At 46.1% G+C, this 27625-nt stretch overlaps 1 protein-coding gene across 1 annotated transcript in view; it reads left to right on the forward strand.

Annotated features, from left to right (window-relative positions):
• FBLN5 (fibulin 5) overlaps positions 1-27625 on the forward strand; it is a 76835-nt gene that overhangs the window by 32338 nt on the left and 16872 nt on the right. Inside the window, exons 5-7 of the mRNA XM_087447754.1 lie at positions 19224-19346; positions 22447-22563; positions 26223-26342. Of these exons, the coding sequence (XP_087303880.1) occupies positions 19224-19346; positions 22447-22563; positions 26223-26342 (360 nt within the window). The remainder of the gene's footprint in view (positions 1-19223; positions 19347-22446; positions 22564-26222; positions 26343-27625) is intronic.

Raw genomic sequence — 27625 nt, forward strand, 5'->3', positions numbered from 1 at the left:
GTCATTGTGTTTCCTCTTTTGTGAAATTGTATGATTGTATCTTTTGCCCATTTTTCTATTAGATTTTCTTTCTTTTTTGTATCTATGATTTGTATGAATTTTTTTGTCTATATATAGATTCTGATCCTTTTTAAGTTGTATGGATTCAAATATCTTCTGCCAATTTGTGGATTATCTTTTCAGTATCTTTATGTTGTTTTTTGAGCAACAGACCTTCCCAATTAATGTAGAACTTATTCATCTTTTCTTTTGTAGGTAGTGTTTTTGTGGGGACTTGTTTGAGAAATACTTCCCTACTCTAAAATCATAAATATGTTTTTCTTGTATTGTCTTTTAAAAGTTTTAAAGCTTTGCCTTTCACATACAAATCTTGAATCTGTTTGGAATTTATTTGAGTATGTGGTGAGAGGCATAGATCCAGTTTCACTTTTCTCCGTATGGACCATCACCAGTTACTTCAGCACTTTCTGTTGAATAGTTTCTCCTCTCCCCATTGCTCTGTAATGCCCACTAGCTTACCATCAAGTGTCCACACCTGTGTTGTATCTTTCTGTTCTCTCTATTCTCTTCCATTGTCAATTTGTGTACTAGTATCACTCAGTGTTAATTATTATGGCTTTATAATAAGTCTTATTATCTAATAAGACAGGTTTCTCTACTTTCTTCTTCAGGAGTGTCTTGGCTATTCTTGGGTCAAGTGCCTTAAAAGAAACCCTGTTGAGATTTTGGTTGCAATTCATTGAGTCTTTAGATAAATTTGAAGAGAACTGACATCTTCATTTTATTGAGTCTTTATATCCTTAAACATTAAATCTCTTCCCTTTTTAAGGTCGTCTTTAATATCTTTCAATAAGGTTTTATAATTTTCTCCAAACAAGTCTTGCACATCTTTGTTTAGATTCATTCATAGGAAGTGTATATTTTTTGTTGCTATATTAATGGTATCTTTTAAAAATTCAGTGTTTCTTTTTGTTGCTAGTGTGTAGAAATGCAGTTTATTTTTGAATATTGATCTTAAATCCAGATGGCTTGTGAAATTCCCTTATTATTTCCAATACTTTGTAGAATGTTTTGGGTTGTTCTAACAATTATACTATCTGTGAATAATGAGAGTTTTATTTCTTCTTCTCTAATTTTTATATCTTTTATTTATTTTTCATGTCTTACTGCACTGGCTGGTACCTTTAGAATAGTGTTGAATGTAAATGGTGACAGTGGGCATCCTTGTCTTTTTCCTGATGGTAAAAGGACCTAATGTTTCCTCATTGAGAATGAGTTTTGCTGAGTTTTCTTTCTTTTCTTTATAAAAAATCATTAATAGGTATTGAATTTTATCAAATGCTTTTTCTACAACTCTTGAGATGATTATATGCTTAAAAATTTGCTTATGTGGGGAATTACCTTGATAGATTTACTTATTAAACTACCTTTCATTCATTCCTAGGATAACCCACTTTTGTGTGTGTGTGTGTGAGGAAGATTAGCCCTGAGCTAACATCCGTTGCCAATCCTCCTCTTTTTTGCTGAGGAAGATTGGCCCTGGGCTAACATCCGTGCCCATCTTCCTCTAGTTTATATGGGATGCTGCCACAGCATGGCTTGTTAAGTGGTGCATAGGTCTGCACCCGGGATCCGACCCTGTGAACTCAGGGCCACCGAAGCAGAGTGCACGACCTTAACCACTATACCACCAGGCCAGCCCCCCACTTGGTCATTTTATACTATAGTTTGTTTAAAATTATACTATAAAATGGATTTGCTTGGCTAATATTTCATTCAGGAGTTTTTTTTAGGGTTAATGTCTATATATTAAAATGGCCTATCACATTCCTTTTTAAAAATTACTCTTGCTGGGTTTGGTATCAACATATTAACTTGATAGAGTGAGATATTCTTCCTTTTCTATTCTCTGGAAGGCTAGAATGATCTATTCATGGAAAGTTTATTGGAATTTGTCCATAAGATCACCAAGGTCTGTTTTCTTTTTTTTTTGGAAGATTTTTAGCTACTATTATAATTTCTTTAACAGTTATGGGCCTATTTGGACTTTTTACTCCTTCTTAAGTCAGTTTTGCAAAGTTATGTTTTTCTAAGAATTTGTCCATTTAATAAATGTTTTCAGATTAATTTGCATGAACTTTTTCATAACATTCTTTGTATTATCTTATAAATCTCTGCTGAATCTGTAGTTCTGTTGCTGTTTTCATTCCTAATATTATTGTGCTAATTCTTTTTTAAAAAAATATGCTGAAGTCATATCCATTTTATTAGCCATTTTCAAAGAACCAATTTTTGGCTTTGTTGATCTCCTCTATTTCTTTTTTTACTTTTTGCTTTTTATTTAATTTCTGCTCTTATCTTTATTATTTTCTTCTTTCTAATTTTTTGGATTTCTTTGTTCCTTTTCTAATTTCTTAAGCTGGATGCTTAGCTCATTAATTTTAAGCCTTTCTTTTTTCCTAATATTAGCACTTATAGCTATATATTTCTCTCTGTGTTCTACAAGTTTGGATGTGTAGTATTTTCATTGCCATTAAGTGCTAAGAATTTTCTGATTTGTTGTGATTACTTCTTATGGTCCATGATTTATTTAGTGATGAATTTTTAAATTTTACACATTTATGAGGGTTTATCTTTTTGTTATTGATTTCTACTTAATTGCATTGTCATCAGGTAATATGATCTGTGTGATACTGATTCTGTGAAATTTGTTTGGAACATGAATTATTCACTTTGATATCCACAGTGCCTAACATAATGCCAAGAATGTAGAAGTTGTTTGGTAAATGTTTTCTGATCTAATGAATTACAGATGAATGAATGTCTAGTGACCAGGCATTAGAAGGATTATCTCTTTCTTCTCAGCCAAGTTGTCCAGTCCTGCCAGCTACATCATATTCAAAAGAGCCTTGCAAATGAGTACCAGAAATACGATGGCCCTCCAAAATTGCCTTCTGTCCTGCTCACCCACTTCTCCTGGGAAGCAGACAGTGAGTGAGTGACAGGCTGCTTGCAAAGCTGGTAGTGTGACCCAGTCTTAAACATAATAGAATTAGATAATTGCTTTCCTCTTATTTCTTCTGTGACCTGGAGAACAGTATTTCTTCTCTAATGGTAATTGTCTCAGAAAACACATGTAAGGTGGCATTTCCTCCAAAGGAAACTCTGATTGAATCCCTGAAAGTAATCAGGTGTGATACCTCTATTTAAAAAATGAGAAAACTGACCATAAACCTAGTTAGTTGTGAGGCTGTTTGAGTTCCTGATCTGTACTTTTTGTTCTATACACTAACCATCTCCACCTCTTTTTTTTTTTTTTTATGAGGAAGATTTGCCCTGAGCTAACATCTGTGCCAATCGTCCTCTATTTTGTATGTGGGTTGCCACCACAGCATGGCTTGATGAGTGGTGTAGGTCTGCGCCGGGATCTGAACCCGCGAACCCAGGCCACCGAAGTGGAGCGCATTGGAATGTTAACCACTCGGCTATGGGGCCAGCCCCTCCACTTCATTTTTATCACTTATAATAACAGGATGGTAACACCTTAGACTTACCTAAGAGAGTATAGGTAGATAAAAACATTTGACTGAATTCTGCTTGTAAAGGGCATTTGAAGACAAAGAATGAAAATTACATGTCCATTCTGCACTAGTCAATACATATTGGTTAAATGAATGAATGAATGAATGAACGGTCCTTATTTATTTATTTTTTTGGTGTGAGGAAGATCAGCTCTGAGCTAACATCCGTGCTAATCCTCCTCCTTTTGCTGAGGAAGACCGGCTCTGAGCTAACATCTATTGCCAATCCTCCTCCTTTTTTTTTTCCCCCCAAATCCCCAGTAGATAGTTGTATGTCATAGTTGCACATCCTTCTAGTTGCTGTATGTGGGATGCGGCCTCAGCATGGCCGGAGAAGCGGTGCGTTGGTGCGCGCCCGGGATCTGAACCCGGGCCGCCAGTAGCAGAGCATGCGCACTTAACCACTAAGCCACGGGGCCGGCCCGGTCCTTATTTTGATGAGTATATTTTCTCCTTTTTGAATCAACACCACTTTAAAGGCATATGAAGGAGAAAAGAATGAATCATTAGCTTCCCTGTCTTTTCCTAAGCTCTTGAGAAGCCTTCTGAAGATGCTTATTAAACAGGTCTTGAAAGAGATCTAGAGGAAAATATTAGAACATTCTTATTTCAGAGTAAATCTCAGGAGAGATGGCAATGTTTATACATTATAACAACATTCAGATATTGCACAACATTCACATATTATAACAATGTTCATATACTGTAATGATGGTTATACATTGTAACGATTTTTATATATTGTAATAGACACTTGAAGTGGGACTGACCAGAAAGTAGAAGGTAACTTAATTGTACTCCCCAATACTTTTTAAGGTGGTGTCGGGTAAGAAGCCCTTCCCCACTCGGGTCACCCTCTTACCTTAAGTTGTCCCCCTACTTCTTAATAGTCTGGTCTACAAGATCGTGTCCTCCTTTTGTGTACAGAACCAAATGGTGGGCATCTGCCAGCTGTGCTTACGTCTTTTCCTCTTGCGTCCTCCAGAGGGCCTCCTTGGCCCTCATAGGTAAGAGGTGTAGACAATGAGTGATGAGGGTAGGGAACTCATCTGGAGCATAGAGGATTCAGATTCATCAACCTTTCCAGATAGAGGAGACCTCAGACCTCGTTTTTCAAAGGAGGAAACAGGCTGAGAAAGACTTGCCTGAAGGCCACCATCAAGCTAGTAGAAGGTTCTGGACTGGAAGCTGGCTTTCAGTCCCTACTTTTTTCTTTTCTTTTAGCGGGTAGTCTCCCCATCCTCTCCCTTCCTTCTCTTCTTCTTCCTCCTCCTGCTTCCTGACGTGAAGCCGTAACAGTCAAACTTGGCTGAGGGCCATTTCTATGCCAGGCACTGGTTTAAAGGCTTTATTTACGTGGGATCCTCACAAAATCCCATGAGTTTTGTACGTGCATTAACTTTTTATAAATGAGAAAACCAAGGCTTTTAGTGCTAAAAACAAACATCAACAACAATGAAAAACTTGTTTAAAATCACGCAGCTAAAAAAGTGGCGGCAGCAGGATTTGAAATGGATCTGACCCCAAAGCCCGTGTTCCCACCAACCTGTGTGGCCTTTGAACTGAGTTACTAGAGGCACAAGAGGTCCCACGTCATAGTCTGGACCTCTTCATTCCTGCTTCCCTCCCCATCCCTTCTATGCTTTCACCTTCCTCTTCCTCCACCCCTTTCCTCCTGGTTCCCTGCGCTCATCCAGGAATGAGAGGCGAGATGCTCCAGAGCACAGGACTCTGCTGTCTGCTGCTTCACTGCGATTTTGTTTCAGATCACGGGTCAATCATGTCTTTGGGTAGGAACAATTCATAACATTTAGAATGGAATTTAATGAAGAAATATGCTCTGATTTACAGATATTAACCTTTTTTTTTATCGTGGGAAAAACACATAACATGAAATTTACCATTGTAACCATCTTATTTTATTTTTTCCCCCCAAAGCCCCAGTGGATAGTTGTATGTCGTAGCTGCACATCCTTCTAGTTGCTGTATGCGGGACTCGGCCTCAGGATGAACGGAGAAGTGGTGCCGCGATGCGCACCCGGGATCCGAACCCGGGCCACCAGCATCGCAGCGCGCGCACTTAACCACCAAGCCACAGGGCCGGCCCTCATTGTAACCATCTTTAAGTGTACAGTTCAGTAGTGTTAAGTATATTCACTATTCACAGTGTTGTGCAACCCATCTCCAGAACTTTTTCTTCGTGCAAAACTGAAACTCTATACCCAGGAAACACTAACTGCCCATTCCCTTCTCCCAGCCTCTGGTACCATTCTACTTTCTGTTTCTATGAGTTTGAGTATTCTAGATACCTCATTATAAGTGAAATCATATAAAATTTGTCTTTTTGTGACTGGCTTTTTTCATTTGGTATAATGTTGTCAAAGTTCATCCATGTTGCAGCACATGTCAGAATTTCCTTCCTTTTAAGGCTGAATAATATTCCTTCATATGTATGCCACATTTTATTTATCCATTATCCATCAATTGACATTTGGGTTGCTTCCACCTCTTGGCTATTGTGAATAATGCTGCAATGAACACGGGTGTGCAAATCTCTCTTCAAGACCCTGCTTTCAGTTATTTTGTATACCCAGTTATTTTGTATGTATACCCAGAAGTGGAATTGCTGGGTCATGTGGCAATTCTATGTTTAATTTATTTTTTATTAAAAAAAATTTTTTTCCCACCAGGTAGTTTATGCACATTTATCTCATTTTACTTTTTTTGGGGGGGGGAAGATTGGCCCTGAGCTAACATCTGTTGCCTATCTTCCTCTTTTTTCTTTCCTTTTTTCTCCCCAAAGCCCCAGTACACAGTGGTATATCCTAGTTGTATGCCCCTCTAGTTCTTCTATGTGGGACACTCCTCAGCATGGCTTAATGAGCAGTGAGTAGGTCCATGCCCAGGATCCCAACTGGTGAACCCTGGGCCATGGAAGTGTAACACTCAAACCCAACGCTACCACACCGGGCCAGCCCCTATGTTTAATTTTTTGAGGAGCTGCCATACTGCTTTCCACAGCAGCTGCACCATTTTGCATTCCCAACAATAGTGCTCAAGTGTTTAAATTTTTCCATATCCTTGCCGACACTTGTGATTTTCTTTTTCGTTTTTAATAGCAGCCATCCTAGTGGGTGTGAGGTAAGCAATTGGTTTTTAAATGAATATTCTGTGCCAGGCACTAAGCTTGGAGGAGAGGGCCATGAAGATAAAGACAGTGTGGCTCCTGCCCTCCAGTCACTCACTCTTGTGGTTGGACTGGACCAGTGTTTGTGCAGGTGTGAACACTTACAGCAGCGTCAGCTGGGATGCCTGTTACAAATACTGATTCCTAGGACTCTCTCTAGCTTTTGAATCAAGAGCTCTATTTATTTTTTAAAAACAAGCCTCCAAGGAGCTTCTAATGCACACCACTGGGCTAGATCAGTAGTTAATCCAGCTGTGCATTACAATCCATCTTGGCCCTTCTCGGGTGTTGTGATTTAACTCGTCTGGGGTGGGCTTCTAGAATATATTTTAGAGCTTCTCATGTGATACAGGTGTACAGCCAAGGTAGAGAAACATTGGACTAGATGGTTTCTAAATTCTTTTTAGTTGTAAAATTCTGCCACGGGCAGCACTTTTTAGTTGAGCACATGCTGATTGACTTGTTTTCTCTGTACAAGGCCCTTGGTCCGCTAGGGTGTGAGGGTTGAGATCAGACTGAGCTCAAATAAAAAGGCTTGAATTGTGTCCTGACCCACTCATACTGGCTACCAGGATAACCTTAGAGACGTCCCCAAACCAGGAGAGGGTGGATCATGGAAGCCTGTTGAAGAAAGTCTTTAAAGAAGGAAGAGGTTGACTCTGCCAAATGCTAAGAATTAGTGGAGGATGAACACTGAACCACTGGATTTGACATTGTGGAGGTCATTGGTGACCTTGACAAGAGAGGCTGTAGTAGAATTGAAAGGGATGGAAGTCTGATTGGAGTGGGTGAAAGAGAGAGTGGGAGGTGTGGAGGCCGAGCGGCGATTGTAGACAACAACTTCTAGGAAGTCCGTGGCACAGGGGCACAGAGAAATGTGGTGGTCACTGGGGAGTTACATTGGGCCATTGTGTGTGTGTGTGTGTGTGTGAGGAAGATTTGCCCTGAGCTAACATCTGTCCCCGTCTTTCTGTATTTTGTATGTGGGATGCCACCACAGCATGGCTTTATGAGTGGTGTGTCAGTCCGTGCCCGGGATTCGAACCTGCGAACCCTGGGCTGCCAAAGCAGAGCGTGTGAGCTTAACCACTACGCCACCAGGCCGGCCCTTGGGCCATTTGTTTTTATCGTTTTTTTGTTTGAGGAGGATTCACCCTGAGCTAACATCTGTGCCAGTCTTCCTGTTTTGTATGTGGGTTGCCACCACAGCACAGCTGATGAGTGATGTAGGTCCATGCCTGGGAGCCGAACCTGTGAACCGAGGCCACTGAAGCAGAGTGCACAGAACTTTAACCACTCGGCCACGGGGCTGGCCCCTTTATTGTTTTTTTATTAGAATTTCCTCTGCTACTGCAACTGACTCTTATCAAAAAAGCGTTTATTAAGAACCCAATTGAGCGCCTCTCATGAGCAGACTCTTGAGCCCACCGTTTAGAAATCAGGGACTACGTTTTTTTGGGCTCACCTTATTGTGGCTTTAAAAAGAAAAGGAAGCCAAATTGTTCTGATTGAAGCTAACTCAGAGTTCATCAAAACATAAAACTCGATGCTAATTTTGGCAGAACTACAAAGGGCTAGGACTTTTGTGGGCGTCAACTGAGAACCAAAACAAGTTCCCACATGCAGGAGAGGACGGCTGTGTTTTTGTCCTTCCCTTCTCTCCTCTTGTTCCCTCCTCATTGTCTCTTCATTTTTTAGTTTTCTTTTCCTTTTCTAGTTCTTTCTGCTCCCATTCTCCTCCTCCAGCGTCCTTAGCTTGGCATGCTTTTACAAATGGGCTCTTACACCCCCTTACCTCCCCCTTCACTCACCATGCTCACCCACATACGTCTGCTCGTGTTAACTGCACTTGGCTCTCTGAATGTGCTGTTCCGGTCATGCCTCTGTGCCTTTGCACATGCCCTTCCCCACCAACTTCTTTTAGCTAACTCCTGTTAGTTTGTATTAGGGTACAAGCTAAGCTGCTATAATGAAGAGACTTTCAACACATTAGTTTAGATAAGACAGAATTTAAATTCTCTCTCATGGTGCAGTCCAGAAGCACGTGTTTCAGGGCTGGTAGGGTGGCTTGGCCAAACTCAATGTGTGGTTTTCACCTCTGGATCCAAGATGGCTGCTCTAGCTCTCACCATCACACCTATATCCCAGCCAGAGGGAGCAGAGAAGTGACAAGGGGACCATACAATCATTCTTTTAAAGCATGATCCAGAAATTGTTAACATTATTTTTACTTATGTCCCACTGTCCAGAATTTAGTCACATAGCCGCACTTCACTGTAAAGGGAGCTGAAAAATGCAGTCTTTAGTTGGGAGAATGGATATTGGAGGACAATATCCAGTTGTAGCGGCCTCTGCCACGTCATCCATCTAGATTCACCCAAATGTCTTCTTTTCCAGGAAGCCTGTTCCTCCTGGGAGTGCCCCCATTCTTCCCTCCAGCGTGACACTTACCATACTGAATTGGGATTATTTGGTCCCTTATCTGTTCCCTATTAGATTGTAAACAGACTTGGCCATATGTCATTTATCTTTGAATCCCTAGTGCCGACAGCAGTGTTGGCTCCTGGAGAATGTGTGTGGCGTAAATTAATCCTGCGTAGCTGTGTTATTGGCGTGAAGACTCGGGCACTGTGATCTCTATGGTGGGAGAGAGGGCTAGAGCGGTCTGGAAGGTCAGTTAGTTGGTTGGCCCCACATGTAGCTCCTTCGCCTCCCTGCCTTCCACACTAGAGAAATCCAGGAGTGTGCTAGTGACCACAGGGGGTGGATGGAAAAGGGCAGCCCCTGTTCCACCAGCTAGATAAACACACAATCCTGAAAAGTGTTTAATCTGCTCAAATATTTATTTTAGGTTCAAGTGATACAATCCAGCTCTTACCAAGTCCAAAGAGTGGTGGGAGCGGGCGTGGCTGTTTCAGCCCTGTGCTGTTTGGGGTGGGGCCCCACTTCCAGACTCTCAGGAGACTCTGTGGCCCCCCTCAGCCAGGGGACAGTATCCCCAGGACTCTCTCTCTGGCATCCTCACCCCCAACCCCATGGTCACTGCATGCTTTTCACCTCTTCCTCCACCCCCTGAGGTTTCACCTCTGAGGTTGTAGCCTCAACAGTTATTCCCTGCTATGCTGGGTCATCTGCTAGAGAAGGGGAGCAGGGAGCTTTGGACCATACCAGGGTGGTGGTGGGGGCAGGAAAGGAGACCTGCACAGTAGGTTGGTCTCAGGGTGAAATATCTATAGTCTTAATTGCCTGCTGGACTATTGCTTGTCACTTGTTATGTTGAAAGAGCCATCTGTCACCTCCCTCCCTTGACCTAGGGTTCCAGGAATGGGTGTATGAAGGAACCATTCCCCTACATCGTTGCCCAGTGCCAGGACCTGCCCTCACCTCCCAGATTCGGACACTCCCAGTTTTGCGTCCTCAGAGCCCTCCGCAGTGCTCCCTCTCCAACTCGTTTGTGTCCATTGTCTGTCTTCCCCACTAGTCTGCAGGCCCTTTGAGGGCAGATGATGGTGACCCCATTTCAGGGATAAGGAAGCAAATGCAGAAGGTCAATGACATGCACAGGTCACCCTGGTGAGTTAGTGATGGAGTCAATAGTGGTAGCAGGGTTTCTGACTCAAGGTGTGGGAAAGGGAACACATGGAGATTTCATCATCGTGCTCTGAGAGAGACCTGGCAGGGCATGTTTGTGGCTGACCTTGGGCTGATTGGGGTGAATTTGCACACCTGGGGACTCTCACATCCGGCACCAGGCTGAGGCTTTTGTCCTGAGCCTGAAAAATGGACTGGGTTTCCTGGTTGTGCCCTAAGAGGTCCTGTTGGTGCCCATTTTCAGGCCAGAAAGGTGTACCTTTTCCTCCTCTGATGTTCCTCCTTCCTGTGGTTGTTGACAATAAACTTCTTCCTCGTCTGGGTCGCTTGGCTCTCTAGGAAGAAAGAGGAAATGCAGCTTACTCCATCAGGCCAAGTGGATGATGTGTCAAGGCCTCTGGAGGTTGAGGAAACACTCACATCAGCCCTGGGCAAAGACTGGGGTGAGGATAAGGCCCTGGGCGCTGCCAGCTGTGACCTGGGCTCCGCTGGGGCTGGAGCTATCTGCCAGATACGCTTCATCCCACAGAGATGAGATACGGGCCACTAAAGAGGTGCATGACTGAACTGGTTCCCTCGGATGTCCTGTGGCTTAGCTGACTTTCCCCTCTCGCCTTCAGAAAAGTTCAAGAACAAAGTGTCTTCATTTCCGGGATAATTCACTTCCTTTCTCTCTATCATGCCAGGTGCTGTGTTAGGTGCTTGGGATACAGATGTGAAAAGGCCCATTTCCTGCTTTCAAGAAGTCATGGTGTAGGGAGGGAGAGGAGGTGGAGCCATACACAGCTAACCCTGTACTACACTGTGAAGTGCTATAAAACCAGATGTGTGTAGCACATGTTTGAGTATAGAAGCAGGCTTGATGCGCTGTGTTGCCGAGGTGTAAAATAAAGCTATGAGGTTTCTAAGGAAGGATATAAAGTTTCGAGTAGTGGAGCCACACGATCATTTTCATGAGTTGGATGGTTCTGGAGGTTGGGTTTAGCTTGCTTTCAGGAGGAGAGTGGGGGCCTGCAGACTAGTAACGAAGTTATTACGGTCATTTAGAGACAAGACAGTCAGGCCCTGGAGTCTTTGGGAGTGAGGGATGTAAACAAAGAGGGGAATTTACAAGATCTTCAGAAGGAGAATTGTGTGAGAGTAGGGAGTCTGGGGGAGGACTTAGGGATGGCTGAGGTTTCTAGCCCAGCATGCTGGAAAGTGGTGACATCATTAACTGAGACAGCATCGGGAGAGAAGGGTGTGGGGTTTGGGGACTAGGAGATCATAGACCATGACACTGAGGATGCGTGGAAGTCAGGATGTGAGGGAGGAACGGGCTCAGAAGGAACTAGGAGGAGAAGCCTGTGGGGAGATACGGTGGAGATGACGGGATTCAAGAGCTGCAGTATTTATAGACTGTGTTCGTGAAAAAGGGATGGTCTGTATAAGAGGAAAGAAATTGCCCTCTCCTGATTGGAATCTTTTAGATTGGAATTGCACTTTTTATCATCACTTTGGGGGCAGTATTTCCAAGAACTAAGTTAAGACTCAGAGAACTGAGTTTACTCATAGAAAATCAAAACACCACTAACAAACTAAAGGGAGGGAGAACTTTTACAGGCACGCAATGCTCTAGCCCAGGGCACTGCAACAGTAGACACCCACCCACTGCAGGTTGGAATTCAATAATGGCCGTGTCTGCACACCAGAAAAGCCTTGTTTGGTTTAGACTGTGCTGAGAACTTTAATAAGACTCTAAAAATCACAATACTATTCTAACCAGCAGGTTTGATCTTAGAGAAGAATCTGGTGAGGAATTACCAGCTTGATTTTTGAACATTAAATTCTCACCCTGACCCTCTTGAACAGCTTAAACTCTGAGCAGGTTGCGTGGATGCAAAATCAAACATCACTCACCATAATCTAGCACCTTGCTACGCCAAGTGTCGTCCCTTGGCCAGCAGCATTGGCAACACCTGGGAGCTTGTTAGAAATGCAGAATCTACCAAATTAGAGGCTGCATTTTTTTTTTTTTTTTTTTTTTTTTGTGAGGAGATCAGCCCTGTGCTAACATCCGCCAATCCTCCTCTTTTTTTGCTGAGGAAGACGGCCCTGGGCCAACATCTGTGCCCATCTTCCTCCACTTTATATGGGACGCCGCCACAGCATGGGTTGCCAAGCAGTGCGTCGGTGCGCGCCCAGGATCCGAACCAGCGAACCCCGGGCCGCCGCAGCGGAGCGCGCACTCAACCGCTTGCGCCACCGGGCTGGCCCCAGAGGCTGCATTTTAACAAGATCCCCACTGATGCACATGCACATTAAAGTTTGAGACGTATTCGTCTGGCACAGCAAGTTCCAGATATGGTTTTTTGCATTGGAATCATTTAGGTAACTTTAAATAGCTTTCCAGGCCTCAACCCCAGACTTCTGATAGTGAGGCGATTCTCTCGGGTAGGTACGTTTGGGAACCACTGGCTTGTGTAGGTTCAGGAATCCTTCTCTGTTGATGGACAAATGGCAAGAATTTTAATAAGTGGAAATCTAGTTTGAGCTCCACGTTTGTTTGGTTTATAATAATGGCAAAAGGAACATGCCCTGTAAAAGAAAATACCGTATCTAGACTGGCAATAGGCAACCTTGTCCCCTTACTCTCAGGACAATTTGATGCACGATGCTCAAGAAGGAACATAAGTGTCATCCTCACCTTGCCACCCCCCACAACTGCAGTGACGGTTCATACACTGGCAAAAGTCAAATGGGCTTGGCCAATTCACTGTCCCGTTTGAAAGCAACTAAAATCAGCTGATGTTTACCAGGCACTCTGGATGAAAATAATTACCTAAGAACCAAACAATGTGATCCCCATTAGTTGCATAGTTTGTTTCTGTAGAAGGTCATAGCTAGAAGAGGCCTTTCAACTCTCCTCCAAGCCCTCACTGTATGGATAGAAAAACAGAATCCATGGAGAGGTTGGAACCTGCATTCCAACTGGTTTCATCCAAGAGGAAAGGACTTTTTGTTGTTTGGAAAATGGACCGCATATTTGTTGCCTAATTAGAGGCACAACGTGAACAAGCTTTGTATTCTAGGCTTAATGTCAAGCATTGGGAAAAGTGCTGTAAACACAAAAAGATCTGGTTTCCAATGATTTCCCGGGACCCAGAAGACACATGGAGTGCAGATGTCCTGGGAATTCAACAAGCGAGTTCTCAAACGCTGAGATCTTTAATTAAGCAGGTGTTGGGAAGTAGGTTCTGTGTAGCTCCCAGCCTTGGCTGGGCTTGTCTCACTGAAAAATGGCCCTGACCCAGCCCAGCAGCAGGCCTGAAACTGGCTTCAACTGGAGGCATAGGAATGTGTCATTGTTATTTTCTTCTTTCTTATCAAGCCCCATTAGCTTGAGCAAGGAGGAACAAAAATGGTCTGGGAAAACAAGTTGTTTCACTGGGTAAAAATTTACTACCAAGGAAATGATTTTGCCGTATCCAAAAAAGGCCTAGTGGAGGGCTTTGCAAAGGTGTAGTCTTCCAAGTACTTGGGACAGTTTATCCCAGTGTCGCCCAGTGAGAATGTTTCCCTTTGGCTGATGGCCATTCTTATACAAGCACAGAGATATTCAGTGGAATTTGTGGACACAGGCTCACAAAGTCAGCTTATTCATGGTGTTGGAGAAGAGAAGACATGGGAGGAGGGAGGCATCAGAGATTGTGCAAAGGGTGATGGTATTTGGCTGTAGAATTCAGTAAGACACACATACCGTTAGGTTTTCTGATGTCCACAATGATAGAATCATAGGTGGACGCATAATGCCAAAGTGCAGAAGTGGAAACTGAGACCCCATGAAGGAATGGACCCTGCCTTTTCTCACCTCTTGTCCCAATCTCATGCCATGTGTCTGGGGCTCTAGAGGAGAAGTCTCCAGCTCTGGCTATGGTTGAACCATAGAACTAACCATGCCTGACAGCCCACTATCCCCAGTGCTATCATCTTGGCATCTTTGGTGAATTCCAGAACAGAGCCGGCAGGAGCGAGAAGCCAAGCTTCCCCCTGTCCTTCACAGCTGTTAGAAAGAGCACCTCATTGGAGAAGGGAGCTAAAATTTCCTAGGCATCTACTATGTGCCAGGCAGTGGTGATGGGACCTGTGCACTCTCGTGGCAACATTAACTTATGAACTCTGATGGCAACCTATGAGGCAGGCTGCCATAGCTCTATTTTGCAGAACACCTGAGGATCTGAGAGGTTAATGAACTTGCTTGGTAATACTCAGTTATTAAGTGCAGGAGCCTGGATTCACACCCAGCTCTGCCTGCCCCTGACATTCTTATTTTTTAATCCACTAGTCCTTTCTGGGGGAAGTCTCAGCCCTTTGGGCTTTTTCCCTTTTAAGCTTTGGTGCTGGGAGAATGGCCTAGAAAATGTTCTCCCTATGGGCATAGGGAACCATTCGTTTTTGTTTTGTTTTATGGTTTTTAAAGGACATTTTATTTCAATTAGAATTTGTCTTATGAAAACAGTTTAAGTATTTTTCCCTTAGCTTTTAGGAATAAATGCTGAAATGTAGACGCATGTATGTATATAATATGTACATTCAAATATAATAAATAGCTGGCCTACATATGCATATTGTTTATATTCAAACATATTTATGCATATTTATGGCACTCCATTAAGCCTGTTATGGCTATCTATAGAGATTTTTAGATAATAATCTGTGAATTACACTAAGATCGTACTTGGAACCATTAGTTTGACATGGGACAGAAAACTGGGTTGTGTGCTCTTTTCTGAGAACCAGCCTATTTCCAGGGTAGGACACATCATAGGCATAAACCTACAGCACGTACTCCTCAAGTCCTGCGAGCACTCCCCCTGACAAAAGAGAGGGCGTGCCTCTCACCACTTGCTCCCATCACAGACTCCTGCTCCAAGGGCTAAAACTTCCAGCAGCTTTATTGCCTGTGGCCCCTCCCCGTACTGTCCCTTGTGTCAGCCTGGAAGATCTGTTTTGTTATCCTGGGTTGTTGGGTAGTGTATGCTGATGTCTTGAGGCCAGTGCCTCCATCTGGTGCCTCTGAGATCTTGGCTGGACTTGAAGGACATTGTGTATTCACATTGGCCTGGCGCACCTGTCCGCCTGAAGCTTTCTGTCTAGCTGGGGACATGAGACATAGCTAGCGGTATGAAATCCTAAATGAGAATCCCTAATGTGTGGACTGCTGTCCTGAGGCCTGGGAGCCCACTTCTGCCTGCAGCCTCCCGGGAGGGCGTCAAGGAGATGAGGCTGGCTGGTTTTGATGACTTTCCTAGGTGAGCAGTTGTTTCAGATTGAGAATGTTTTAATTGAAGGGACGTCTGAAGGAAGGGGTGACAGCTCAGACAAAGCCGCATGGGTCAGCAGAGCTGTGCCGCTCAACGCAGAGGATGATTTCTTCCTGGGCAGGCACAATGCTGGGCTTTGATCTGCTGCCAGGTTCTGGAGAAGTCAGCAAGCTCTTGCCTCTGGTTGCCAGGGCGCTGGTTGCCTGGACAGCAGATGGACGTGGCCCCACCTGGGGAGAGACAAGCCATGGCTGCTGCGGTGGAATCCTCCCAGTGCCCAGGCAGCTGCCCAGGGCTACAGCCCCCAAGAGGGAGGCAGGGAGCGGGCAAAAGGATTCTTGGTCAAGTCTGCTTCTGGGAACAATACAGCTGGAGGGACTACGCTCGACGCCAGCTCTTCCAAGTGGCCTGAAGTTCTGGGAGGACACCAAGCCACAGCAGAATATAATGAATGAATGAGTGAATAAATGATTGAATGAACCCAGCATTCCTTTCTCTTAGGAGACTCTTCCTAAATATCACACAGAAAAGGAAAGGAAATAACAGGCACGGTTTGCGTACGAGAATAATGACACTTACTCAGGTTGCTGTAACTTGTATTTTTCCACTGATGCAGAGGAGGACGCTTTGCCAAAGAATGTCCTTGGAGTGGTTTGATGTATTTTTCCTTCTGTTATTTAAGTCAAATGTATTTAATGTAAGCAATTCAGCTGTGAGCTGGAATGTGCGATGAGTCTCTCAGCCCCGTGTGGAACCCAGAGTGTGAACATTTCCAGTTTCAGCCCCACCAGGTGTGTAAGCCGACAGTGGTTTTGGGTAGGAGTGGTTGTTTTTAAAGTCCACATACCAAAATGGTCTTGTCAGAAAATTGGCTGGGAAAAACTTCTCTGAGGGCTTGAAGACATGAATGTTTATAGTTCGTGTGTTCATTCATTCATTCACCAAAGAGTATTGAATATTTACTATGGACACAGCATTATACCAGGTATGTTTTGAAGATATAAAGATGGGACACACCCCCCAACAAACTCCGGGGACTTATTGAGTTCTCAAAATATATTTGTATTGACAGTCCATTCAATGAGTTAGGGAAAGTTAAAAATTTAGTGTTTTGAACACATCAACAGAAATGTAATGTAACTGAGTTAATTCTTTAACTTAGTAAAAGTGGTGGAGTTTTTAAATAAATGAACTTTATAGATTTTGTTTCCGGGTCTGAATATTTTGCATGTGCCTGTGTGCGAGTGCGTGCACACACATGCGTGCCCATGTTTAGCCCACACGCCCTTCGGGGCCCAGTCTGGTCCACTGGCCAGTGACTGGTTTCTCTCTGTAGGGCTTTGCGGGCACGTCGTATGCTCCGTTAAGTGACACAAACACAGAGCGTCGGGAACTTGCTGTCTCTCTAACAGTTCTAATCCCCCTAGGGTCTCCCTCACAGAGCACAAATTCCTAGGGCAATGTTCTTCCCAGCGTACAATTGCCATCCATCACTCCCCGCTGGAAAGATGTAAATATGCGCTGGCCGATAGTGGCATTATTTATTATCATAGGCTTCGATGTGGATTTGAGCAGGAGCGGCTGCCTGCCAAGCATTATTCCAGGTTCCCCTGGGAGGCTTTGCTGGGTGGGCAGAGCCAGGGTGGAAGGGAGGCCAAGGGCAGAGGCAGCAGCTCTTGCAGCTGAGAGCAGGGCTGGGTTGTTGCCACCGAGGCTGCACATCGTCAACGCGTCAGGGTTGGGCGGAGGCTGCCGCCAGCTTGGAACCTGGTTCTTGGAGGCTGTCCACGTGTAGAGGACTGAAGGCTGGTCCACGTGATGCCCAGACACCTGGTTGTTTGGGAGGGTGGGGGAAGAGTGGGAATTGATCAGTGTCATTGGTGTTGCCTTGTCGCAGGTGGGTGGTGCATTGTGGTGATGTCACTTGAACCCAAGAGACCATTGCTTACCTGGCCAAATGTTTTGCTGAATCAGTTGTGCTGGCTTCCTGAGCATACAGCGGGCAAAGCCCTGGACTACACAAGGCCCTGTCCTCAAGGAGCTTACACTTGGGGGCCCTAGGGGCCCCCCCGTCACCCTCCCCACAGTCTGCCATCTGCAATGTCAAGAGGCAGACAGTTTTCCAGGAGGGGCAGGAAAAGGTGGCAAAAGCCCAGCCCTCTCTCCTCTCCCGGTCTGCCGTCTCCCTCCTGACCCTGCCTGGTCCCAGGCGATGGGACCTCCGTCATTCCCGCACAGAGGGAGCTTGGAGTCAGCCAGGCAGGGAGGCCTGGGCTCCGCTCCTGGCTTGGTGCGTATTAGCTCCTTCAGCACAGTTTTCCTGTCTGTGAAGTGGGGCTCATGAGCCCACCGCACAGGGTGATTGTGAGAACAAGTGTGGTAACGTATGTGAGGTGTCGGGCACGCTACGCAGGCTCAGGGAATTGTGGCTTTTAATACTTTTTCTGCGTGCGTGATGGTCCATTCGGGAGAGGCGGGGAGGAGGTGTAGATGAGCAAATCCTGTCTGCAGTAAGAAGGGGGGCAAAGGAAGGTGCCCTCCTAAGGTGCAGACAGGTGAGGGCAGCACTGACCAGGGGGAAAGGCGTTGGAGTCGGGCCAGGCAGATCCAGGGCGCTCAGTGAATGCTGATGGAGTGAATTCATGGATGAATGTTGAGGGAAAGTCTCCTCCTCCAGGTCAAAGTGAGAGTGGGCTGTCAGGAGGTCCCGTTATAGGATTCCCAGCGCTCTCCCTAAAGTGCAGTGGGGAGAAAGGAAGAGGGATTCATTTCAGTTAAAATAAACTGTTTTGAGCGCTGACTGTGTACACCAGATGTCTTGAGAAATATGACTATGAATACAGCTTGGTCTCTATGCTCTGAAGCTCTCAGTTAAGGAGAAGTGACTAAATTGGACACAAGTACCTATACACCACCAGACAAACGGTGATGGGTATGTGGCAACGTAGAGAAACCCAATGTGAGCAGAGGGCAGCAAGTGATCAGCCCCTGGAGTTCTGGAGTGGAGGGAAGGCTGGAGGGCTCCGTGAAGCTTCGTGAAGAGGCAGGAGCCCCAGGCTGAAAGATTTTTATGCATGGATGCAATCAAGTGACTCGACTGCAAGCTTCTGTTGGCAGGGACATTTCTTTTCCTTCTGTTATGTTCTCAGAGGCGTTTATCATAGCTCTGTGCGCACACGGTAGGTACACAACAGACCCCTGTTTAACACCTGAATGAATAAGCCTAATACAAAATACCTTTCTACATCAACTAATGGTTATTATCAAGGTGACCTGCATTCAGAGAAGGACGGCATATGATGGCAGAAGAGTGCCTAAGGTTGGGTGTTCTCTTTTGGCCATTTCTCTTTGTGGATTCAGGGGAGCAGACTAGCTCTGCCCCCTGCAATGAAAGATCAATGTCTGCTTGTGGTACCCGACAGGGAGGTGCTTCCATCTCCTTGGATGTAACCCAGAGACATTATCAACTGCCTCCCAGCCAGACAAGCAACAGCTGGCACCTCTGGTGGCTCCAGGGCTCTGGAGAGGTGTAGGTGACATTCTTTGGAATTTGTGTTACAGATGTGGATGAGTGTGCAACGGACTCCCACCAGTGCAACCCTACCCAGATTTGCATCAACACCGAAGGAGGGTATACCTGCTCCTGCACCGATGGCTACTGGCTTCTGGAAGGCCAGTGCTTAGGTAAGAACTCTCTGGGGCTACCACAGACGCTGGGAAGTTAGTGGTTGCCAGGGGTATTTTGAAATATGGGCGTAGCTGGGTGGCCTAAGGGGAGTGGGCTTTTCTTTTGGTGGGGGAGGTAGAAGGCCATTGAACTTACATGTAGCATCACCCCTTAAAATCAATTGTCACCATCACTGTCGTGTCATCATCAGAGTTTTTGAATGTATTTATTTATTTATTTTTTGTGAAGAAGATCAGCCCTGAGCTAACATCTATTGCCAGTCCTCCTCCTTTTTTCCGTTTTTCTCCCCAAAGCCCCAGTAGATAGTTGTATGTCATAGTTGCACATCCTTCTAGTTGCTCTATGTGGGACGCCACCTCAGTATGGCCGGAGAAGCGGCGTGTAGGTGCGCGCCCGGGATCCGAACCCCAGGCCGCCAGTAGTGGAGCACGCGCACTTAACCGCTAAGCCATGGGGCTGCCCCCTGATTGTATTTTTTAAGGCCTCATGGTTTATTTTACCTACACCGTCTTCCTGTCTTCAGGAAGTTTCTGTCCAAGTCAGGAAGTGATAGAGGTGAGGGTTATTCTGTCCTAGTTAGAAGTCATACTAAGAGAAGGGAACGCTTTTGCTCAGTCACAGAAAAGTTCCAAGTCTCAAATGTGACCAGTAGATTCTGATCTAACATCATCTCATCATCCAGTACTCACCATAGCCACCCCCGTGCCCACCCCACGAGCTGGGGTCTTTTTACTCCTAAGGAGTCAGTCATTGCCAATTGAGGATTTTGTCCCTCGCAGTTGGCATCTGCTATATGATCTCTCTGTTTATTTTTCCTGCAGGATTATTTTCCGTTCTTCCCTCTAGTTTTTGGTTGAGCCAAGTGAATGAATTTGTAGCAATCTCTAGCTGTCACTTCAATTTCTATTTCTAGGGTGTGATTTCTATGCTGCGTTTTCCTCAAAAAGCCTGCCAGTTTAAACTCTCTAAGACACTGTTCTGTTGCCTGAAAGTCAGTCCTGGAGGAGCTGAGAGGCAAATCCAAACAACATCATGGAAACAAAAAAAAATGTTCTTCTTTCCAAGTATCTCTTGATTGAGACTGATTTTAGGTCTGCCCTAGAGCCCTGTCCGAAGCATCCTTGGGGCCTGATAAGCCAGCCTAGACTTGGCTCAGTTCTCCTTTCCAGGAATGCACCGAAGAGCTGGCTGCACATGGGCGTTTGTGAATATGATGGTCCCTGTGCATTTTAACCAACCTTGGCTATTATGGAAAATTTGATGCCACTGATTTGAGCATAAGCAGATCAGTGTGAGTTATTTGTATGGGAACTTAATATGTAGAATTTCAGAGTTGGAAGGGATGTTATATATTATGTCATCCAACTTTTATAGAGTTGGAAACTGAGACTCAAAGAGGAGGAACATTTTGGACTAAGTTAGAGCAAGTTCGGTCTAAAATCTGTTTCCTGTTTCTCAGTCCAGTTTTTTTCCACCACAAGGGGGCGCTGGAGAGGACGGGTGACCCGGAAATACAGGTGGGATTCTAGAGATCATAGAGCCAGGAAACCCCTCCCCACCTGGGGGCCCCAGCAACTGGGACATTCCTCTACCTGGGAGGGTTGTTCTCTTCCACAGAGGGAAGGATGCTCCCTGAGGCCTAACGTGGTGCCATGTGCAAGCCTGCTCACACTTCACATTCAAAGTGAAGACTTCCTAATTGTGGCTGAATTCATGCCTTCTCCTGGCCAAACTCTTCTTTCTCTTTCAAAACGCAAGTTCCATAGCTGTCCACCACCCTCTCTGTCCACCTTTGGAGGCATTGCTTTTGCAGAAAAATAAGGGGCTAGGGGCTGCCTTTCCTCCAAGGTACCCCTGGGCAGACGATGCCCTCTCCTCCCCCAGCTGCCTCCCTGGCCTTGGTGAGGTGCCCCACTGCACCCTGGGAAGAGGTCAGGACCAGCAACTGCACAAGTCAGTGTGCTTTCCGGGCAGGTCTGGAAGCTCTCAGTGGGCAGTGGGGTGGGCCAGGTTAGAGGTAGCTGTGACTCAGAGATAAAGCAGAATCACAAGGGCAGGGCACAGGCTCTGAGGAGGGCTGAACGATGCAGAAGGTAGAGGTAGGGTCCTTTCTGGCGGTAGGTGGTGGAAACCAGGCACAGAGACAGCAGAGCTGGCCTCCAGAGCCCTGAATGGACCCTCCTTCCAAAAGAACTGGGGTACGAGGGAGGGAACGTTTAGGGGAAGGTGGGGATGAGATAAGGACCAGTTATAGCTACAGTCAGATCAACTGGTCACAGCAAGTGCTTGTATAAGTGAGGACTTGGTCTCCACCTGCAGGCTTCATTCAAGACATCCTATCCCGCAGGAGTGAATTCGCCAGCCCGTCAACTTGGGATATTGGGAAGCGCTTCCCAATGACATCAGCTCCCATTGACTGGTACATGTCAGCAGCAAGGTCGTATTGCCTGGCTCTGCTAAAAGGATCCATTCACCCACAGAGCTGCTGGCTCAGGAAGGGCCAGCCAGGGCTTGGAAGAGGTGTGTTTATTCGCTCTGGTGCAAGGAGGAGATCCAGGCGAACTCCGGCATCCTTGTGTTACTGGATTCATAGGTCTGCAGACTGTAGTGCTACCTGGCTCGTCCTGGCCACACTCGCTCTTATTGCTGACCGCTGGACGTATTCATTGTTGATGGAGCTGCCAAGGAGCCTAGTGGAGCAATGCTATGGATTCCTCCTACTGTTTAAGCTAACTTGTCCCTTCCCAGGGCAGTGAAATATTTATGTAGAATCTTAGAGTTGAATCTTAATGTTAGGTAAAATCTTAGAGGCCGTCTTGCCCAACATCCCACTCTAAGCAGAAATTTCTTCTACAACTTTCAGGATAGGTTCAGGTGTTCATGGGACTGAATGGGTCAGGGAGGGTTGTAGGGAGATTGAGCCTCAGAATCCAGAGGGTATCACCATCCCTGACACTTAGTAGGTACTGTCTTCACGTAGTTCCCCTTTGCTTCCCTCTATGATCCTGCTCCAGAAGAGGTGGGCAATGATGATGCTGAGGACGGCATCGGTGATTGAGGAGGTATGTCTTACCTTGCTTGTGTTTCTGTTTCCAGACATTGATGAATGTCGCTACGGTTACTGCCAGCAGCTGTGTGCGAATGTTCCTGGATCCTATTCCTGTACATGCAACCCTGGCTTTACCCTCAATGAGGATGGAAGGTCTTGCCAAGGTGTGTGACGCGAGTGATAACGTGAACACGATGTGAAATACTAGATGCTGTCTTCTTCAGAGTCTAGCAGTTTATGTTGGTGGGAAACGCTCTTGTTCAAGTGTATTCCTGCTCATGGTCATCACCTGCCCATCCCCTTTGCTTACAGAAACCTGAGATCAGAACTGAGATTATGCAAAACGTCTCCACAATTGCTCTGGGTTTTGCTGAGATTAGAACCACAGTCATCCATCAGCTGGGAGGTTACGGTTTCGTGGATTTGCTTCTCCTTGCCTGTCTGCTCTCCAGAAGTAGCCTTGCCAGCTTTCTTGACTAATCAGAAATTTTCTCGCATGTCCTGTGGCCTAAGTTCAGTTCCTGAGGCCCAAAGCATGGTGGTCAGAAAGGGCTCCTGACCGTTAATCCATTTTCAAACAGACACATAACGCTCTCTGCAGGGTTTCACGGGCAATTTTGATGCCTCTCGCTACAGTTTTCCCTCCAACCTGTGCTAGGAGAGCCTGTTATTTAGCAGAGTCTGCTGGTGGTGGTAACTTCCCCTACTACGCAGCATTCCCCATAAAAACAGAATGAAACAAAGGCATTTTCTGACTTCCACATGATCATTTCAAATACTGATAAGTAAGAAAAACAAGCTACATGCCTTTTTTGGTTTCCATCTGAAAGTTTCTTCTGCTTAGGAAATGAATGGGTACTTAAGACCCAAGGAATTAGGGCACGTCCCGCCTGGCCCCCGGCTCCCCCGCCCCCAGACCCCCGCCCAGGCCTCCAGTCCCTGGCAGCTGCTCCGTCCAGGGTGAAGGCAGCGCCAGAGACGCAGAATGAGGTCTTTGTCTGGAGCCTGCCACCAGGTTTTGCAGGGCCCTTTTCCTTGTCACACCATTGGAGGTCTGGCTGGCAGGCTCCTGGCCAGCTAGTTGGAGGATATTATGTCTCCATTAGTTTAATCGTATGGAAACCTTGGGGTAAACAGGAAAGCATGAGCGTTAAAGAGTTTGATCCTGGATTCTTTGTAGTTCTCTCTTCCAAAGCTGGTTCTGCCAGTTGTTCCAAGAAGTCTCGACTGTGTTCCTCTCTCCGGGAGAGGTCATTTTCTTCTGAGAGTGGAGGGCGGGCTGGTAGGGTGAGGGAGCTGAGAGAGCCGGACCCTTTCTTCCCACTGGAGCAGGGAGCAGGCGCCTGGCTCCCTTGCTGCTGCAATAAGCGGCTCAGGGCAGATGCAGGCTTCTCCATGCCAAGGCTGGGGGTTGGAGGTGCCAGCCTAGGTTTTCCCCCAGGAGCTGGCTCCGTGCCCCCAGTGCCTCCTGAGGAACAGCCATGCGCAGCAGAGCCAAAAGGCCCATGTGTCCTTCGGGCCTCAGGGATGGCCTGTGACAAGGAGCAGATAATACACCTGGCAGTACCAGGTCCAGCAGCATGATAAACCAGCAGGAGCAGCTCCCAGGCCTGGACACAGGCACTGGGCCACTGGGGTATTGCATCAGCAGGGCCTGCCGGCGACCCAGGATGTGCAGACTCCTTCGAGCTTTTGTAATCCTAACACCTCGTGCAGGAGGAGCACTGTCCACTCTTCAAAGCGTTGTCATGCCTGTTAATCTCACTGAACCCCAGCAATAGCCTTATGAGGCAGGCAGGGCAGGTGTTTGTGGCCCTGCCTCACAGAGGAGGAAATCAAGGCTCAAAATGGTTAAGAGACTTGGCCAAAGTCATGTAGCAGGAGCCGGCAGAGTTGAGAGTGGAACCAAAGGTCCAGCCTTCCTGTCCAGCAAGTCGGGGTGGGGAGTGGTCTAAATCCATAGGATTCAGAGGGCACTGGGCATGTGTGGATCCCAGGGCTGGCAGAAAGGGCCGCCAGGGCCCAGGGCCCGGACTCCTTTAGGTCCTGCTGCTCTGTAGAAGCAGCAGAGAGCTTTGAGAGGGCAGGACTCGCGCTCATTCATCTCGATGTGGCCAGCGTGTGGTCGGAAGCCAAGACCGCCAGCCCTGTACTCACCAATGTCGTCCTGTCTGAACTTGCACTCAGTGGCCTAGCACCATGGCATCTTCCTGTCCACCTGGGTGGAGAGCCTCCAAGCTCCCTTGGGCACCAGGGGAGACTGGTACCCTGCTGGACCCTACCTGCGTGGCTGTCTACTTTTTTTTCCCTCTGAATGCTCTGAAGATGCCAGGAAGCAGGAGTTGTGTGAGCATGGATTAGCCTTCCTCTTTAAGAGAAGCTTCTCGAGCCGCTCACTGTGGAGGCTTTAGCTCTGAAAACATTCAAATCTCTATTCAGAGTCTTACGAGGTTTACCTGGACTTTTGAAGCGTACAGAAATTCTCTCTGCTGGAACTTTGGTCATTGGCATATGGAGCACAGGAGAGGATGTGCTTAAAACGAGTCAGCCAATGCCAGTGTAGAAAGGGACGCCCTCCTTCCCCTGCCCACCCTGATGAGCTGTGTAGAATGACTTTTGGGTATTGTGGAAAGACCCATGATACATGTTCCAGTTCCAAGTGTGCCCTTGTTAGCTTGGGGACTTGGGCACATCTCCCAACCTTAAACAAATGTAAACATATTTATTGATGTATAATTGGTGTACAGTGAATTGCACTATTGATTTCATGAACTTTGACATGTGTATACCCCCATGAAACCATCACCACAGTCAAGATAATCACTATTCCATCACTCCTAAAGTTTGCCTTGTGCCCCTTTGTGGTCCTCTCTTTAACCTACTGAACTCATAACGTGGGGAAATGGTCCTGAAGCAGGGTTATTTTAAGGATTCAGTGAGTGAAAGATCCTTTTGTAATAATCAGTGACGTTATTTATGCATAATTGTCTTAGTCGGCTCGGGCTGCCATGACAAAATACCATCGACTGGGTGGCTTAAACAACAGAGATTTATTTTCTCACAGACCTGGAGGCTGGAAGTCCAAGATCAAGGTGTCAGTACAGTCGGGTGCTTGTGAGAGCCCTCTTCCTGGCTTGTAGGTGGCCGCCCTTTCGCTGTGTCCTCACATGGCAGAGAGAGCAAGAGCAAGCTCTCTGGTGTCTCTTCTTAGAAGGACACTAATTCCATCATGAGGGCTCCACCCACATGACCTCATTTAACTTTAATCCTCCTGAAGGCACCATTTCCGCATACAGTCACAGTGGGGGGTTAGGGCTTCGACATGTGAGTTTTGGGTAGGGACACAGTTCAGTCCATAGCAATAATAAATAGAGTTATTATTAGAATTGTCATGGTTATTTATCTGTTTACCTGAAACTTCAAAGGCAGTGGTGAGGGAAGAGCTAACTGGTGATGGAATGCAGTAGGTGATGGGAAAGAGCAGATGCTGCCTAGAAATTTCTGTTCATGAGCCTCAGAGAGGGGATTTACTGGGAGGTGTCTATGGGCACATGTGTATACGTGCATATGATGTGTATACGTGTTGTTTCTGCCCTTCCCAACTTGTGAACAAAGAAGGGATGTATGGATGGAGGCCCTGATCCTTCAGTGAACATTTTGGGGTCTGAGCTCTCGATCTGATAGGTCCTGGATGGAGATCCTTGGTACCTGTGAATCTGGTCTCCTAGTGGTGGTAGATTTTGTAGCCAGTACATTTTTCTGCCTCGTTAGTGCAGATGTTCTGTTGTTGGAATGGTCAGTGATGTGCTTTTGCTTTCCATAGACGTGAACGAGTGTGCAACTGAGAACCCCTGCGTGCAAACCTGCGTCAACACCTATGGCTCTTTCATCTGCCGCTGTGACCCAGGATATGAACTCGAGGAGGACGGTGTTCACTGCAGTGGTAAGGGGCTTTGGCATTGACGATTTCCACCTGTACTAGGGACACGGGGTTGGGGGGCAGAGGGCAAGGGCTTCCTTCACAGGTGTTTCCTTGAATTTCCCGGACACATCTCCAGTCTGGGACACATCCCAGTGCAATGAAGTCACAACTACACAAAACAGAGATGAGTCACTTCCTGAAAGGTAGAGTCCCCTCCCTTGTCATTTGACCCCTGATGCAAAAACAAGTGGAGTTACCTTTGAGGGTCTGAGATGGGGTCGAAGAAGGAAAGGAGTCACCCAATTTTGCATGTTGCTTTGAGTTATCTGTCCTCACTCAGCAGTGACTCAAGTCCTGGGGATAGCACAGATAGTACTTATAGAGGGCAGTGACTAGGAAGAATAGCATGTCTCACAGGGTAGGGTTGGGAGGGGGGACAGAGAATGAATGAGATCGTGTATGTAAGTGCAAACATTTTGTGAACTCCTAAAATCTCTAGAAATAATTGGTGCTTAGCTCCAGGCCTGACACATGAGCACGCAATAAATAGTTCTCGAATCAATGAATGAATGATTGCCTGTTGCATGAATGCATTTCTAATAATTTGTTGTGAGAACATGGATGTGATGGCTTAGTCGACCTTTCATAAATTCCTTCCAAGACTAAGAAGCTATGATTCTCTGCCCATGCTAGCTTGTGGACTGTATGTATAATAAGAAAATTTTCTTATTAAACCTTGTCATAAGAAACTCATGAGCTCTTGTAAACTCGTTGAGAATGGGGATAGCACCTTACTCATGGAAATCCCTGGGGCATCTTGCCCAGAGCCATGTACAGCTCTTTCTTTCTCTCGCACTTCCTTCTTTTCTTTCTTTCCTTCCCTATTTTTTGTAAATGTTAAAGTCAACTCCATTCCATCCACTTTTGGCATCATCAGCAATTATAAATGAACACAGTCCAAATTAATGACGCTTCGCTGTATTTTTCAAAATAAGTGGGCCATCCCCTAGGGCGTGAAAGTCTTTTTGTCCTGCAGAGTGGAAAGTTTCCTAATCCTGGGTTTCATTGTAACAGGAACTGACCCAGGTCATGAATGAGGCTCGTGTGATGGCTTCACTTGGGACTGGAGTGTTCTAGGGACAGAGATCTCCGAAACAAATGAGCATCTCTCCCTGGGGGCCAGGAGAACCAGATATGCAAGCAGGCAGTTACGGAGAGCCTTGGACCGATTAGAAGGCTGTCTCAGAAATAGCAATAAAATACCCTCAGGCATGAAAAACTACTTTCTTCCTAGATTTCACTTC

Source organism: Ceratotherium simum, chromosome 24, assembly GCF_057802395.1.
Source record: "Ceratotherium simum simum isolate JZ-2026a chromosome 24, ASM5780239v1, whole genome shotgun sequence".
Lineage (NCBI taxonomy): Eukaryota > Metazoa > Chordata > Mammalia > Perissodactyla > Rhinocerotidae > Ceratotherium > Ceratotherium simum.